Raw genomic sequence first — 18,719 nt, 5'->3', positions numbered from 1 at the left:
CTCGGTTTCTCAGGACTGGCCAGAAGGATATCAAGACAAAAAATGTATGAAAATGAAAAAATCAAGGCATATACTTTTTTTTAGATTAAGAAAACTTCGGTAAACTGGATTGAGAAGAAGAAATCACTTTATCTTTCGTGGCGAGTTGCTACAACAACATAACCGTCAACTTTTGAGGCGAGTTCCTACAGCAACATAACCGTAAACTTATTCCAACCATGTGAAATCCCGAAGGTGAAGGTAATTGTTATCACCATTCTCCGCAAAAAACCTGGAGTATCAGTCTCAGATATCCCAGTCGGATCCAACAGAGAAAATGTATGAGCTAAATCTATTATGCCACTTATTTTAGTGTAGAGTGGTCAAGAGACTTTTTAGGTTCACCCGAATTTGGAGCGAAGCCCTTCGGCGTGGAAAAAGCATAAGTGAATAGAGAATGTCGATCAAAGTGGTATTTCGATCTGTATTGTATTGTACGTATCGTATCTTCTACGGAAATGAATGTATTGCGTGTAAGTAGAACAACTGTTCTTAGTATATCAAGATTCTTAACAACAGCTGATACATGTGATATTGTGATTTTTCTCACCTTTACTTTTTGTTTTTACTCTGTCATTTAACAAAAAAAGAAAAAAACAGGTTTAAACAAATGAGTTGGGTTTCGATTAGGTTTCGATCTCTCTATTTTTGAAGATTCAAAATTTCACAGACTTAGATGATGCGGATGCAGTGGAGACAAGAATTCTCTAGAGCTCTTTTTAAAATGAAAAACCTGCTTTGCACACTTACTTATCAAGAAACTCGATCCAATCTGGCAAACCTTTCTGTACACTTATTCGTCAAATCTTTCCAATCACGCAGAAGCTTCTTACTACCAGATCCAAAAAATATACAGCATCTTCTATTTCTTTCTTGGGAAGGCCATTTCAAGAAACATCGCTGGATATTTTGAATCAAATTGATTGAGTTTCAAAAATTATGTAAGGTTTGGTAACATAAACATATGCTCAGCAATTAGATATGCTCTGCAATTTAACATGCTCAGCAATTTAATACAACATATATTGCATTCTGTTGCACAAGATTATATTTGATTTATGAATTAATTCGTGAATTTAATAGAAAATCAGATCATTGAAGATCTACAAATTAACAATAACTGGAAAACTATTTCTCATTGGAACAGGAAAAGCAGGGAAATTGCCGTAATAATGTGTTGTGTTTTTTCTGAGCCTATAGGTGGAATGAACAGGGTCAACCCTTCAATCCTTGGCTGAAAGCCAGTCTTTGTATGATAAACGTATGAATTAGTATGCTTCAAGAAATAGGAAGAAACTGCAGACAGCTTTATTATTAAACATGGAGAATATAAAACGATAAATGGGGACACCACACATTACATGAACGCTACAAGGAAGCAACATAATATACCTATTCTAAGTAAAACCTAATAGGTCAAACTTTTACATTGAGAAAAATGGGTGAAAAATAAATAAAAATTCAAAAAAATAGAATTTTTAAATTTTAAAAGAAATAAGAGAACGGAAAAAAGGAAAACAATTCGTGTAAGCGGCCTCATAAATGTGATATTTTGTTATTGCATCTGAGGTTGTTTATGTGATTTTGCTAAAGTAGACATCACTCTAATGGTTCTGGACTGAGAACCAATAAGTTGTTATTGTTGAATCCGATTCAGCAGTTTCTGTCGTAAAAACAGATGGTTCCTTATAATTGCGATTGATGGGTTGTGAGCAGTGTGTTTCTTCTAATAATAAGTATTTACCAGTTTCTCACTCGGAATACTCGTCAGTAATTTGGGGAACGATGTTTGCCTAATCGGAACATGGGTTCATTGACCATGCAGATAATGACGGTTTTCCACTAGAAATACTCGTTGTATATTCGGGAAATGGAGAGGTGGGAAGAGGAGACGATGAAGTTATAGTAGTAGACAGTGTTACAAAAGATCCTTTTTCAATCGTCACGTCGACCATTTGGGTAAACTTGAACAAGGTAAACCTTGAAGGGTCAATGATGGTGGTTTAGACTAATCACAAGCCGTTCGTGGGCCTCCTGGACAAGTCCATTGCTTCTTGTTTACCTAGAATCTGGCGGATGCGCCTACAGCTTCAAAGATTTGACTTCAAGCTCTTCTACAAGCCGGACAGGGAGCTATTTATTGCCCACATACTTAGTCGGGCATCGTCGTCCCGCCTTTTCACCAATGACGTCACTCAAGACTGTGAGGAGCAGGTACAGCCCGTACTTGACCTTGTCATTTACCATGACTCCAGTCGTGTCAAGTTTTCTGCAGCAACAACTGCAGATCCAATTCTATGTCTTCTCAAAGAAGCCCTTCTTCCTGGATGGCTGAGACCTTCTTCCAGGACATCGCCGTTCAGCCGTTCTTACCAGTACGCCACCACTTAACTGAGGTTGGTAGTCTACTACTTTTGTTTGTCTTCTTCTGTGTGATCTTCGTCCGTCATCGCCGAAACGGAGTGTGTTTTAAGTGAAAAAGGCGTTCTGGAAGTTATAATGTCGGACAACGGCTCCCAGTTCGACTGCGCTGAGTTTTACAATTTGATGAGTGCCGCGCCATTCGGCCCGTTACGTCCAGCCTAACCTACGCCAAGTCTAATGGACTGTCGGAACACCAAATCCATACAGTCTAAAACGCTCTTGAAAATGTTTGCTGATTGCCGGTCTCTGTGGGAAGTTTTGGTGGTGATTCGGTTCACCCCAATACCGTCCAAGCTACCGTCTCCGGCAGTGCTGTTGCAAGGACACAACTTTCGTGGCAGCTTGCCTTTTTGCAGAATCGGCTAGTTCCACAATTTGTGCCCGCCGAATTTGTTCACGATCAACTGCTACGTGGTCAGGCCACTTCTAGTTTTAATCATTGCGGCGGTCAAGATATTCCTGATTAAGCACTCATTGTAGGTCAACGCGTCAGAGCATTCATCTCCGGCTTATGATTGCCAGGAACCGTCAAACCTTTTTTCAGCGAAACGGACTCCTTTGTCATTTGGTTGGCAGACAGGAAAGCTTTTCGTCGAATGCGCCGTGACATTAATCTTGATTTGTTGGTCAGCAAGGTGGTGCTGCTGTGCTCTCGTCTACTGTTCGTGGTTATCGCCCTGGTCTGGCCTCTACTAGTCTTCTTGTCTTCTCTACTAGTCCTCTCTAGTCTTGGCATCCACCAGGTCCACACGCCCTTGCTTTAAACGGCCAAGTTGTTCAGTCGTTTCCAGTAGCTTTATGTCGACCTTCAACAGTTCCGCCGCTTCCAACGGTGGTTTTCAACCCTTCCTTCGGCCCTTAAACTCCAGCGAGGTCACGTGTGGCACCAGTCCCGGCCGGACAGCTACCATCCAGCCGTCCACCTCGACCTTTCCCCTATTATCATTGACCTAAAAATCACATTTTATTGCTCCTGAGTCTCTCAATGCTTGACATTCCAGGAAAATTGAGAAATATAGCTGCCTTAGTCTGACCCGGCCATTCGTCATCGGTGCCTTGGGCTCGTGGCTGCCATCAAACAACGTTGTAGCTGCCTCCCTTGAGATTCTTCCTACTTCTTTGCGTCGTCTTCTAAGAAAGTGCCGTCTGATGGCCATCCAGGGTTCAGTCTCCATCATCAACCGCCATATTCGTGGCATCAATCATGTAAAAGATGACCTCCTCTCCTGCCCCATAATTTCCTTTCTCCTGGCTATCTCCTCTCTCATTTCGTGATTAACTTGAACGTCGACCTCACTTTTCTTCTACTTGTCCTTTAAATCTTTAATTTTCATTGGCATATTTTTTGTTGTGTCGTGTTCCGGTCCATCTTGTATTGTCCACTTGGTGTTACTTTTGTATTTCATCTTTGCTTTCTACACCACGCCATCGATGTCTCTACAGTGCTGGTCCACTTATAGAACCGCCCGATCATAGAACCATTCCGAATATAGAACCGAAATGGCTCTGCCGTGTTTCAGCGCCACCCACGGCACATTGAATAACTTGATGTTACTTGATGTTACTTTTACTCAATAAGCTTTTACGTATGGACAAAATCGAAGGTAGATGGCGATGGGATCAAGTGCTCGCATATCGAACCACCCGGTTATAGAACCGCGCACAGGCCGGTTCTATAAGTGGACCAGTACTGTATCTCCTTCTGTTAATGATATGACTTTCTCACGCAGTCGTGAAAATACAACTCTATGCCTCAGAAAAATCTCGATTTTGACCAAATTCTGGATTTAGTTTAAATTACACCAAATTGACCCCAAATTTGATGAATATCACGAATATTTTGTTATTTTTGTCGACAGATCAATGGTTAAGGTGCTATCCCTTACTTACGGTATACTTCCGGAAAATTTGCATAAAATAAGCAAAAGAGCTTTATTCTCTGTAATTATCACAAGATTTCAAGCAAGGTTTAAGCAAATAAAAGTGCACCGTTCAAATTATACAAGAAGCTAAAGAACTGAATTGCTTTTACATTGCAGATACAGCGATGAAAACATTTTTGGTACCCTATACAGTACCTACACAAACTTTGGAAACACGGCGAGTGTTTCCGCGCTTCTAACACGGCGGCTTACGGCCAAAGTGTCTCCCTTTTTTACGCGATGACTCACGTTTGAGTTATTGCAAAGAAAATTTAAAAAAATCATCTTGGTGAGGAAAGAATTTCCTTTCACCATGATTTTTTGTAGATTTTAGGGAATTGAAGTTGATCCGCAAAAGACTAGATATAAAGTTTGGAAACATCGGCGCTCTCGCCATATGTTTCCAAGCTAAACTGTATGCTAGTTAAAAAATCATAATAAATTAAAATTAATCAATTTTTACTTGAAACTTTTACCAACGGTAGACGACATAGTCGTCTACATTTGGACAAAGTTTCAAATTTTTTAAATGGAACTCATTTTTCCCGATTAAAAAAAAACAATTCCGATCAATCTTTCAGGCGGGGGGACGAAATCCTTGCCTGAGGGAAGAATGGAAGAGAAAAACAAAAGGGGAAGAAAGGGGGGACAGAAGTTCCAATGATGAAAGCTAGTGGCGCTGGCGATTCATTTCTGTGGTTTTGTTTTTTGGGGGAAGGGTGACCAAATCAAATTTAAATATTTTTCAGCCCAAAACTAATGTCAAAAATTTGTTAAAACCTATTTTGTAATAGTTAATAAAGGAAATGCCACTTCAGTTTTCAGTCTCGGAGACTTCAGACATCTTTCAATTGTGCATTTGGGTAGAAACATTTTGTTTTTCAGTGCATAAATGGGAAACAGAAGAGAACTTAGTATTGAAGATAGGACTAAAATAATTTTATTGAGAAGAAGTACGGCCATGTCAATGCTTGAAATAGGTGCCAGTGTTGGTTGCAGTGTTAGTTGCGTAAAAAAGAATTTAGATCGCTATTGTGAAACCAATTCATTAGAAGATCGGCCAAGATCAGGCTGGCCTAGTGTAATGACTGAAAAAGACCGGCGCTACGTGGTGCTTTTGGCTAAACGAAACCGTTTTAAAACACTTCCTGTTCTTCACGAGGAGTTTAATTGTGGCAGAAAGAAAGAAGAAAAAGTCTGCAAAACTGTTATCACAAAGCACTTGCAAAAAATGCATTAAATGGGAGAGTTGCTGCCAAAAAACCTCTGCTAAGGTCGATGAACATAAAAAAAGATTGGCTTTCGCTAAAGCGCAAGTCGATTGGTCGGAAAAGCAATGGAGTAGAGTGCTATTTACCGATGAAAGTAAATTTGAATTCTTCGGGAATAAAAGAAGACATTACGTTCGGAGGTTTACAAATGAACTTTTCAAAAATTATTGTTGAACACCAACCGTGAAGCACGGTGGTGGTAGTGTAATGGTTTGGGGTGGCATTTGCGTACGCGGGGTGACTCGACTCAAGTTAATTGTTGGGGAAATGGATTCATCAGCATATAAAAGTATTCTACAACACAATGTCCTCCCGGATGGCGTACGTTTGCTGGGAAAAGGTTTCGTTCTTCAACAAGGTAACGATCCCAAACATAAAGAAAAGAGAGTTATGCGTTATCTTGGCAACAAGGAAAAAGACGGTATTTTTTTTTCTTTTTAGTGTTATTTCAATAACTAAATATCGTTTGCTGTTCTCTGCATCCCGTAGGCACCATTAAAAACATGATCTGGCCACCACAAAGTCCCGATTTAAACCCCTTCGAGAAAATTTGGGTATACTATACAAACAAAAGTGGAAGACAGTTTCATTTACCCAGTTTTATTTTTAGGATCATCTTGACACATCTGTACGAAGGATATGTATACTAACTTAAAAAATTTCTTTGAACACCTACAAAAGTGCTGGCATAGCATAACACGTAAAACCCTTAAAAAATATGTTTTCTCTGTGAAAGATCGATGCCTTGCAGTGATTGCAGCTAAGGGCGGGCACACACGTTTCTAAGTCATTTTGAATTATAAACAATTAAATCAATAAAACGAACAACATCGTGTAACTGAAATTAAAGTTTCATTTTTATTTACTGAAACTTCACATCTTTCTTAACTCTTCATTGTGTTCAACAATATACTTCAGGGTGGTTGGTATTTCAAGAAGTAAACTTTCAACGTGGGATTGACATACTGATTGTAAACATCGGTTCAAATCAATCGAAAACTTCAGTGAAAAGACAACTTCTTGCTTGTTTAGTTCAGACTTCACACTTCATGCAACAGGCAAAGTGGCATGAGATCAGGGGAATTTTTTTCTGTAAGCGAAGAAGAATGAATGATTTGTTTTTAGAAAACCAATGATCAATACGAGGAGCTAAATGAACTGGGAAATTATCTTGTAGGAAAAATCGGGGCTGAATATCACAAGCTATGTCACTAACATGTTTGTCAAGTAACTGCTCGTAAGTTGATGAATCAAACTTTCCCTTAATTTCTTCAATGATGCATCCACTTTTGCTTAGACAGCCTATTACGATAAAAATTTAGTTAATAAAATGTCTCTAATAGTTTAAAATAAAAAATTACTCCATGTCTTTAAGGTAATTGAGTTGACTGGTGCCCATCCCCCAAAGTGAACACTCCACTTAGGTATACCATTTTCATTGTAACTATGTAACAGAAAACAAATAATAAGTGAAAAAGAGTTTCAACCAAGAAACATATATAAATTACACCATAGAGCATAAACAACATACCATAAATTCAATTCGTCACAAGCAATGGCTTCGAGCCAATCCTCGCTCCTAACGTTTAGGTTTTCTTTGGCAAACAGCACGCGATCACTTTTGTCACTAGATTTTAGAACTACTGGAAACATTTTGCTTAGATTCCACAATCAGCAATGATTTTTAATTTGAAAAGGAATTTTAAAAAGAAGAGATCGTCACAATCAAGAACCAAACTTAGAGAATGAAGCTTGAGAATCTTCTGCAATGACGTTCGCGAAAAATTCCTGGTATCGCCAGCGCCACTAGCTTCCATCATTGGAACTTCTGTCCCCCCTTTCTTCCCCTATTGCTTTTCTCATCCATTCTTCCCTCAGGCAAGGATTTCGTCCCCCCGCCACGAAAGATTGATCGGAATTGTTTTTTTTAATCGGGAAAAATAAGAGTTCCATTTAAAAAATTTGAAACTTTGTCCAAATGTAGACGACTATGTCACACTATGTATAAGACTATGTCGTCTACCGTTGGTAAAAGTTTCAAGTAAAAATTGATTAATTTCAATTTATTATGATCTTTTAACTAGCATACAGTTTAGCTTGGAAACATATGGCGAGAGCGCAGATGTTTCCAAACTTTATATCTAGTCTTTTGCGGATTAACTTCAATTCCCTAAAATCTACAAAAAAATCATGGTGAAAGGAAATTCTTTCCTAACTAAGATGATTTTTTAAAATTTGCTTTGCGATAACTCAAACGTGAGTTATCGCGTAAAAAAGGGAGACACTTTGGCCGTAAGCCGCCGTGTTAGAAGCGCGGAAACACTCGCCGTGTTTCCAAACTTTGTGTAAGTACTGTATATCTTCTTCTCTTATTATCTCGATCGTCTTCTTCTCTTTTTTTTTCGATGCGACGCTTGAATATCTGAATTCTTGGTCTGACATGAGATTCGTTTCCACTATCCCAGCACTTTCTATTTTCTTCATTTCCTCTTCTTCTCTTGTTGTCACGAACCAAAAACGCTTGTTCTTCACATGTTCCTTATTTATTGTCAGTTTCTTTCAGGCTCATTAGAGCATTGCATAAATTCTCTTCTTTACTCTTCTTAATATTCTTTTCCATCTTCACAATTCAAGTCAGATTTCTCGTGTTTTCTTTATTGTGCCGGAGTACTGTCTCCTGGAATTCCAAAGTTCAGCTTTAGGCTAGGTGGAATAGACATCAGTACTTGAGTAATAATTTGGTCATCTGCGATAACAATTGCTTCAATTTCTCTTGGCCTAGAGACTGTCTGCTTCTCTTCAGTCATGAACTCCATGACACTTTGTCCTTGTCGGAACATGGATCCATAAACTTGCTCCATAGTACCGCAGCAATTTCATCGGATATTTCGGTACATGCAATTTCTATTCGGCTTCACATCTATTGGGCAATGTGACAGGAGATCTTGACTTCCCCCCTTGAATGGATGAATAGATGATCCTCATTGCAGAGATGTTCTTCTTTTCCCAGGCTCCAGTTGCTACCGCCTTGACAACTTGCCAACGCGTTCAGGTCTACAGAAAAAGGAAAGAGAATGTTGAATTTCGCCATTTACTTCAAGTGTGGAAAATCTCTTTTTCTCTCATATGACCAACATATGGAAAATCTTCTCACATGATCTACATGTGGAAAATCACTTATTGCTCTTTTCTGGTTATATCTTTAACCTGCCTTCCTTCAACATCGTGTTCAGGTGGTGCTATCTAGTGAGTAAGTACGATTATATTGAAGATTCGCTGTAAATCCCAGTATTCATTTAGCTCGACGATGGAGATCCCTTCAAGTAGAGAAAAGCAAAGAAATAAGTGAAATCATACAATAATTAGAAATCGAGCTAAGTTACTCGCCAAATGAGGAGTCACTTTGGCAGCAAGCGGCGACACATTCATTCGGCCAATTTCGATCCTTCAGCAGAAGCATCGTCTCACAATAACATCGGTCTTAAATGGTACCATACAAATCACTTGCTTACTACCGAAAAGGCAAACCTATCAGCGAGAGGTCGTACGACAGAATCTCACAGGAGATACCAACGAAGAAATAAGGCTAGCCCACGCAAAAAATGGTTACAAGGTAAGACAAGTACAAAGATTCCCCATCTTAAAAGGTCCTGTCAAATCACACTCCACCACTGTCGCCTTAGAGTTTAAAGGCCCTCCTCATAAAGAAATACTACTGAACGGCAAGAGAAGCACGCCACAACCACTTACAGATGCAAAAAAATGTAAAAAATTGGTCACACAGAAAGAATCTGCGCTTACAGCCAGAGATGCCCAAACTGTGGCTTTACCCACAACGACATGACTAACTGCACCGAACCATTTTACTGTGCCAACTGCAAAGATAACCACCCAGCCATCTCCTCATCATGCCCCTACTTCATTCGATGGAAAAAACGAACAATACAGAAAAACAAAACGAGACTATCCATCAAGACACCAAAGGTCAAACTTACAGAGATGTCAAAAAACAAACCACGAGGAGCACCACCCCGACCCAGAAGTAGAGATTCTGAGAGGCAAAATCGAAGCAATGAAGAATGAGATGAAAATTATTCGAAATAGGGCTAGAAAAAAAGTGAAGATTCTCAACACATTAGTCAGCATGATTAAACGGACACTGAGCGGCCTGGAAGGAGGCCAACATACAACAAACAGCAAATTTGACAAGCTGGTACGACTGATGAGGAAAACCTTCCAAGCGCAGAAGAGGAGGGAATGGATGCAGATGAACCTGAACCCAATTCCTCCCTGACCTGACGAACTCAACCCCAAAATCTCGTCGACCAAAACATGGGATGTCGCGAAAGAAGGAACCCACGGCGCCCAACCACCAGACATCAACTCATCACCAATAATAAAAACAGTACCAACCATCTATCCACACAACCGGACCGGAAGAAAAAGCGGAAATTTTCTCCACCCAATTAAATTATTATCCAATAGAAACACCCGACAGAGAAGACTACGAAGAAGCCATCAATTCGTAAATAGATCTGAAGAACTAGGTTTTGGTATGAGCAATCTCATCAAGATGCAGACAATCGGGTGCGATCTCATCTACAACAATATGCTCAAAAACCTTAAAGAACAAAACAGAAACCACATTCTCCACCTTCAACGCCCTACTAGAATCGCCATACGTATCCAACACTTGGAAGATAGCTGTCAATATACTAATCCGTAAGCCAAACCAGCGAACGATCCAGACTTGTATTGAACCATTTCTCCGATATCATGCCTGAGTAAAGTGAAGGAGAAAATAATTAACAGAAGATTAGCTTGGACATTTGAAAAGAATGGACTACACCTCCGGATTCAGGAAAGGAAGGGGCACGATGGACAACGTCATTGCCGTCGAACATTTCGTGAGAGAAGGCTTCAACAAATCCAGCCACAGAACACATATGCAGGCTTCTTAGAAGTAGCATTGGCCTTCAACCAACCTTGTTTCAAGGACTAAAATGCTATACAAGATAAGCAAAAAAGAAGATACAGGATAAATACTAGGATGTCTCAACCATCTATTAAGAAAAAGAACTTACTGCGTAAGGATAGGTAGCCATTTCTCCAAAGAATGGCCACTAAAACAGGGAGTCCCGCAAAGATCAACCCTCCTGTTTTCGGTGATGGTAAATGACCTTCCAATCCTCAGTAATCCATACAGACGCTGATGTTTGCAGATCACATTGAATTCCACATACATACAGAAGAAGGAAGAGGCGTAGAACAGAAATTCATCCCCTAACTAAAATAAAATAAGCAAATGGAGAAAAAAAATGGAGAATGAAATTCTAAGCAGCAAAATTAGTATTAATTCATTTCACCAGCCAGAGAAGAAATCAAGTGGCTCAACTCCTGTTCCTGTCAGATACTTGATACCCTGAAGCCAAAGAGGTAAAACACCTTGACGTCCACTTTGACAGCGGGCTACGATGGATAAAACAAACAGAAGTCACAATAAGCAAAACAATCAAGCTCAGAAACTTAATCAAGATACTCACCAAAACAAAGCACGGCAAAAATGTCACAAAAACAAACCACTGCATCATGTACCAAGCACTGGTAAGAAGCAGAATAGAGTATGGGATCATGTTCTATGGATGCTCGAGCAAAACCCGGCAAAAATATTAGAAATAATTCAAAATTGCATATTTCGAATGATATCAGGATCCCCATTTACAACACCAATCAAATAACTAAATGTGAAATGGGACTCACCTCAATTGAGAATCGAAGAACATGCTCTCAAGAAGATTCATCATAAGAATCGACAAGCAGCCACATCACTGAAAACCGCCATCGACTAATCAAGGATTGCAGCCATTGACCTCTTCAACACCCTACCAGACTACAAGAGCCCATTCCAAGAGCCACTGCCATAGAGAGAACCAAACATCAACTTCGGATACCTACCAATATCGAAAAAACACGCAATGCCAAAACGAGTCAGCAGCAAGATCACTATTCTGCGAGATCACCCATCGTCTTCCAGAAAGATTAATCAAGATCTTCACAGACGGATTGCTAAATCCATCAATAACACGACAACCAGTGCGGTCGTCATTTCCAGCTTTTCCATAGAAGAAGAGTACATACTAGAAAAAAACTACTCAATCTCCACAGCATTAATACATGACATCCTCAAAGCCATGGAATCAATGCTACAGCACAATGACCCAATCAGTGCAATAATTATTTATTATTTTTACTCACTTGAAATCAATCATCCAGGCCCTTAACTCGCCAGGCAAAGAGATGCAGCAGATTATCCCTTCAATCCTGCAGTTAGCTGAAGGCCTAAGAAGCGCAGGCACAAAACCAACAGTATATTAGATACCCAGTTACATCGGGAATCGGGATCGATGGCAACGAAAAGCAGATAGACTGGCAGCAACAGAAAGTTCAAGCAACGAGCCCACCAATAGGATACACAACAAATTGTCAGTAAACTAACAATGTGTCCAACTTAAATTACACCTCCAAACCAAATTTCTAGAAGAATTGAGAAAAGAAAACTATAAACCAAATATCCAACTAAGAAATAAGATCGGTCTGCTAAAATGACATAACCACACGTCAAGAGTCTCTTCAGGCTACAGACTGGCCACAACAGACTAAATTGCCACCAGGAAAAATGTAACTCCAACATCAATCCAATATAAAAGGACTGCAACGAAGGGCCAGGGGGCATGCCTTGCTCAGGAGCACCAGCACCAAGAAACCTTAAAGAGTTAAAGAAAGTATCGGGGCGATACTTCAAAAGCCCAAAATGAATTACCCTACTTACTAGGTCTCAATCCAACCTACAACAGCGAAACCCACTCATGAGATGACCAAGCTGCTAATCAAGTACCTAAAAGGCACCAAAATTAGAAGCAGAATATCCACCAACGAAAGCAAAGCCAAAACCCCCACTCCAAATGAAAGCAGAAACTCCGCAGCCCGCCAACTTCAACAAACAAGACATATCCAAACAGAAAAAAAAACCTCACAAAGCCAGAACAGATAAACCACCAAATAAAACACCAAGCTCTACAAACTTCGAATCACAGCACTCAACAATGGCAAATGATGTAACAAAAGCCTCCAAATAAGACAAAAACAGGCAAAAAATAAGGTTTGGAATAATGATGAGCACGGAAATGCTTGCCAGCTGGAGACGTCCCCTGGCCACCAGGAGTCCTCTCCAGTACCCTCAACAACCAAAAACAATAAGCATTCAAGGTTATCAATGTGTTGCTGTCCTGCTTGACTCTGGTATGCGGTCCCTTTAACTTTACAGCATCGATGATCAATTCTTCTAGCTCGGAATTTTCGTCAACCATATGACTGGCCACACCAAGAATTTTTTTGCATTAATGACGTCCAAATTTCCGTGGTCAAACTAACTCGGATTTGAGTTTTTTACATCTCTGCGATTGTTTCTTCTTCAGTACAAGCTTCTTAAAATACTGTTCAAGGTCTACAAAAGAAAATGATAAGTTTGTGGTAGGCTAATAATAAAGTGATTTGTAATTGTAATTGCTTGAAATATTTCAAGAAGATAGCTAGCCATTGCCTCTTTCACTTGTTTATATCATCTGTGTGCTCAAGTGACATTATGCAGTATAGTCTCATACTGCGTAAAGTCGTAAAGTAAAGTCCCACATATAATGCCAGGTTGATCTTCGACGATCTGCAAAACACAGAGGGCGCAAGACAAAAGAATTGTCTTTTTAACACTTCCCATAAAATCTAAAGATGATGATAACTGTTTACCAAAATCAAAGTTTCGAAAAAATGGTACTGAAGTGCATCGTAGATACATGTAGGAATGGTAGAGGGAAGGAGGCAAATAAAATGGAGATTTGATTTAACAAGCGATCTCCCACTCAACCGGACCGAAATACGCCGCCACCCGTGGCGTCGCCAATCAGCAAATTTCCCAGCCGAGCTACAGAAGAAGAAATACTACCATAACACGTGCACTTATAAATTGAAGTTCAATTCGGGTACAACGTGGGAAGAACCAAATTTTTTCCCAAGTTTGGTGCCAACAATCAATTTCTGGACAAATGAGCTTGATCTAAATCAATCTGAAAATCACACCAACGATAAAATCTGCAAAGATCAAAACACAAAGGCAAAACTAAGATTTTAATTTTAAATTTGTCAATGTATTCCGCACATCAGAGGCCAAAACCATGTAAAACACAAAACCAAAGAGAAAACAACCATAGTTTAATGATATTCCCAAACCTCCCAAACATATTGTAACGAGAGCTGCACCCAGGCGATAGGATGTACTACACTGAAGGTGAATGTATTTAACTAAACAGTAGCTTTAGTACAAGGTTTATTAGACAAATGTCTGTGGCTACTCGATTACTTGAATACAACGGTTCACCAGCTAAATTTAAGTAACTATACACAGTAACTTCGCAAAAAGGGTTAAAATATGTAAAAGTATGAGACTACACAGAAATTGTTATGAAATCTTCAACAACGCAACGAATTGAAACTGAACTGAATCTCTCCCTCATCTTGCGACCCTTTTGAAGTTCTTTTCGGTATCTCGACGCAATATCCTTCCAACCCAATTACAGCCCGATGGTTTCTGCTCCGTCCGCTCCCCATACTCTGGTTTCTGCTTCCGATCATGCGTTCGATGCGTGACAGTATCCCAGAAAATAAACACTAGAAAGAAAAATTAAGCAAATATGGACAATTTGTTGCTGGACCAGAGATACAACATCAGAAGTGACTGACTGAACCACAGATACAAGTAAATGTGAAGTTCACAGCAGCATAGTTCCACTGAAAAAAAGCTGAATAGAACATAACAAACCTCAACAGAGACTACAGAAGGCCTTAGTGTTATCAAAGACCAGCTAGATAGTGCCGATATCACGCTATTTCTGCCTATGCAGACTGATGAAACTGAAACGATTGAACTTGAGTTTGAACCAGTGAAATCTTCTAAGAAAAAAACTTCTTGAGTACAAGAAAACTTGAATAAAGGCTTTAGGAATGATTTGATTTGCTGATGGAACTTCCTCGTATGCCCATCAGCACCAATTGGAATTCACGGGAAATCAGAAGAAAATTAAAGTTTCGCTATTCAGCGCCAGATATATGTCAAACAAAAAACGAAATCTATTTTGATGAAATAGATCGATTTAGTGTGCTTGCAAAAAATCTTGATCTTATCTAACCCGCAGTTATTTAAAAAAATAAAAAGTATTTAAGTTTACAGGAGATTGAAGAATTCGCCCATCAGTGTAGAAGCCGGACAACTTTAAAAAAATACTGAAAATAAATGAAAGGGTTACTTGACTTGACGAGAGTTTACACCACAACTGCCAAAACACCTACATTCTTAGAGGAAGGTTCTAAAGTCAGATAAAGAAAAATGTTCATGCCAATTTTAAAGGAGTATTTCATACAGCACCCTTAGCGGCTTCAGTCATTACTAGAAACCCACAGTTGGATGTAGAAGCCGCAGTCATCTTATTCCGGCTGGCCCACAGGAACAGAAACGGACCACCACGTAGGAATCCAATAATGCCTGATGTTGAATTTTGCTTTTCCAAATCTCCGCCTAGATCAGCATCAACTTACACTACCACATCTGCATCACACTTCCTCTAGCCAGAGACCGAGAGTTGGAGTGGACTTCAAATAACGAAAAATACGCTTCACCACACTCCAATGGGCTGGAAGAGGATTGCAGCAGTAGTTTTCCACTTGCCCTACTGCAAACGCGATACCCGGCCTTGTAGCCCCAGACAGATGAAGCAATATACCGACAGCCGAACTGTATGGGACTGTTGAAATGTCTTATAAATTGTCTCCCTCTGATGACGGCACCGTCTGGGTAGAAAAATGAGGGTTGAAATCTGAAGGTGTCAAGAAAGCTGACAAGTTTGCAGCCATTCATTCGATGAGGTGTTGTATGTTCTTGAGAGATTAACATTGTATATTTTCTCTATCCCTCTGCATGTTGATAACAAGAAATTGCGTGAAATTGCGGGAATTGCGGATTTCAAACTCAGGGGCCATGAAGACGATGAAAGGTTGACGAGTATCCTTGCGATTTGTTGCGTACAAGCAGTCATCTACATACGTGATAAAGATTGAAAATTCCTTACCATTCACTCGAGTGTAGAGTTTCCATATATTTTAGCAGCAGCAGAAGATGCAGCAGTAGTATAGACAGAGTCGACAAGGCAACCACAGCAAAACTCTCACGTTGCTCACAGTCACAGGTGTGACATGTAGTTTATCCAGAGAGACGCCAACCATTTCACCCACAATGACAATGGAATCACTCAACTCAAGAGAGCCTAAAGGAAAATAAAATTAGTGAGAATATTGCAACTTAAACATAAACAAATTTTACCTTAGTCTCTTTTAAACGGACTTCAAGGCCAGCCTTGGTTGCCATTCCGATCAAGAGAATGTTCACCTAATTATGGTGCACCAGGTCACATATAAAAATAATAATATAATAATAATTTACGTATTTATATGGTGCCTTTCCATTATATGCTCCAAAGCGCCTTCAGTTTCCAATTTAGATGTGATTGAACACACCATAGTATATTTAACGTCATATCCTTGAAAGCAATCAAGAATCCTGGGATATGCATGCTGCCTCAAGGGCACTACTTACAGTTTTAATGTCCGTAATACAGTTAAAAATGTCCGTCACCTATAACCGCCGGTATGCAAAAGAGCGCACTCACGAAAAGAGCGCGCTCTCCCCAATGAATTATAGTAGAAAAGGGAAAAGCCTCCGACTAGCCCCGGTCTCCCTTAAAGGTAAAAAACATATCAGTAAAAATTTCAATCAATAATTCCATTGTAAGGATTCAATAGTACTGAGTGTTTTCAAGAAAGAAAAAATCAATGTAAGATGTCTATAGAACATTGCCAGCCCGATAGAATTACAGTTTATCAGAGTTGTTCGACAAACTATTAAATAACATAACTTTTATTTCACGCAATTGTTTGATTTGCTTTGCAAATCTTAACTCCAGTAATAAAGAATCGGCACGAGGGAAGAAAAGGAAGCAGAGGAAAGTATGCCCCCCCCTTTTCATACTTCTAAAACATTAAAAATTATAAAAAAAACATTTAAATTTTGTGTATTTTCATTAAAATACACTACAAAAATTAATACCAAAAAGAAACTTGTTTGCTTACCTTTCTATTAAATTTGTTCCCGCGATCTTACTGCAATTAACTAACTTACAATTAACAGTTTTGCGAGACACCCTTTTCCCCAATAAGAAATACATAACGTAGAGTGGGGCTACTTTAGACAAAAACTTCAAATAATCGGCAGTTATTTTATCATATCTCCTGAAGTGCTTTAGTAGAAGCAACGTGAAAAAATATGTTGATAGAAAAAGAGATAACGAATTCACCTGCAATTGTCCCATCTCGATGTCTGTTGTAGGGGGCTGCTAAAAGCATATGAAAATGGGTAATGTAAATGGGTTCCTTGTGGGAATCGGTAGAAAAATATAAGTTGCTGAATAAATCGGTGACGGGTGGGAATTCTAGAGATATTTTTTGACAATAGTTTATTTTACATACCTTTATTCCTCTCATTAAAAAAATCACTTCAATACATAGTGGATGTGGCAAAAATAATGAAAAACGAAAAATTTATGGTTTGACGGAAATAAATACTGATAACTCAAAAACGACGTTGGGGATTCCCAATTTTATTAATTTTTATGTGTTGATGGTGAATCAAGCCCAAAATGGATAATCAGTCTGTACTGTAGGACAATGAATTGTTAAGGTGATGTAGGCTACATATTATTAGTTCATAAACGATTGTCATGAAATGGGTTAAAAAGGTAAATAGTAACTCTTCAAGCTCTGTTTCAATTAGAAATCGAACATCATTATTCCCACAAGTGATGATTGCTAGCAGTGTCGAGTCCCAATAATCAAACAAGCTAACAAAATGGATTGTATTACTAATTATTTAAATGGTTACAATCTATCATTTCAAATAAAGCAGTTGTTATTAATAAATTGTTATTTTTCTTATGTAATAAGTTAGTGTTGTAGCACAGTAGCAGCTAAGAGACTACGAAATATGGATCCTACATGAGAACAAACTCTTAACGCCTAGAATGAAATTAAGGTCATCATTATTATATGCTTTAGATATGTGTTTGATGTCATTCAAATTTTTCTAGTTTTTAGCTGGTATCTGTATAACTTTTGTCTGGTATTCAGTAAGATTAACTGCTGTACAAAGGCAATGAACAGTGACAACAATATTTTTTAATTTTTATACCTCCCCCCCCCCTTGGTATTAGTTCCTTTTTAAAGACTATAAGTAGTGCACATTGCACAGTAACGATGATTTTGTCAATCCCAAAGTTTAATTTCAAGAAAATGCAAAGAGAAGAAACACCCAAATCCAAAATAATGGAGTCGTCTGTAGATCAGTCTTTCAGATTATGTAAACACTGGCCGTGAATTAATATTATAAAATAAAGTAGAGGTTATTGCGATATAACAATTATGCAGTTTAATGTCTAACCTAATGAAAAATTAAGTTTCAGAACATTTATTGTTTAAATAAAGAAGAAGTATTTTCAAAAATTTTTAAAAATTTATGTTCTCTCCATAACGCCTGAGAGGCGAAAAAACCTGTTACCTATTGCAAATACATGCAACTCAGCTAGCATCTGATCTACGTCTATTAATTCGTTTGAGCTTAAAAAAATTTTTTAAAGCGCCCTTTTAACGAGATAATTCAAATACCATACAAGCATAGCTCACAAAAAAAGTACGGCAGGCTGAGTGATTCGTAGTAGCCTAGCCCTTACCAAAGGTCGTATCTCTTCCATTGCAATTATGAAGAACCCACTCAACTATCTGTTAAGGTATACCACGAATCAGTCAGCCTGTCGTGCGTCAAGGTTGGCCCCCTAGCGATGTGGTACCCTTTAGATTGTCTAGTGCTTGCCACTAGATGCCACTCCACTCAGAGTGGAGTATATCCCCACTG

General features: G+C 38.9%; 1 protein-coding gene and 1 long non-coding RNA gene across 3 annotated transcripts; one reads left to right on the top strand and one right to left on the bottom strand.

The window, feature by feature from the left end:
- The first annotated feature begins 5,944 nt into the window (after nucleotides 1-5,944).
- On the top strand, nucleotides 5,945-6,342 carry LOC124337936. Its single transcript, XR_006917583.1, has 3 exons — nucleotides 5,945-6,077; nucleotides 6,146-6,210; nucleotides 6,267-6,342. It is a non-coding gene; the product is annotated as an uncharacterized LOC124337936 (long non-coding RNA).
- A 149-nt stretch (nucleotides 6,343-6,491) lies between these two features.
- Nucleotides 6,492-7,428, bottom strand: LOC124335862. Of its 2 annotated transcripts, XM_046789352.1 has the most exons (4): nucleotides 7,188-7,428; nucleotides 7,018-7,100; nucleotides 6,873-6,958; nucleotides 6,492-6,746 (listed from the first exon to the last, which is right to left on the bottom strand). In XM_046789352.1, the coding sequence occupies exons 1-4, from the start codon at nucleotides 7,307-7,309 to the stop codon at nucleotides 6,690-6,692; spliced, it is 348 nt and encodes a 115-aa protein (XP_046645308.1). In that variant the 5' UTR covers nucleotides 7,310-7,428; the 3' UTR covers nucleotides 6,492-6,689. The 2 variants fall into 2 exon arrangements, with proteins under 2 accessions (XP_046645308.1, XP_046645307.1); XM_046789351.1 differs by having other exon boundaries at nucleotides 6,492-6,958.
- Between the last annotated feature and the right edge of the window lie 11,291 nt (nucleotides 7,429-18,719).

Source organism: Daphnia pulicaria, chromosome 4 (genome assembly GCF_021234035.1).
Source record: "Daphnia pulicaria isolate SC F1-1A chromosome 4, SC_F0-13Bv2, whole genome shotgun sequence".
Taxonomy (NCBI): domain Eukaryota; kingdom Metazoa; phylum Arthropoda; class Branchiopoda; order Diplostraca; family Daphniidae; genus Daphnia; species Daphnia pulicaria.
Note: the sequence above shows the minus strand (reverse complement) of the source record. Positions and strands in the feature narration are given on the sequence as shown.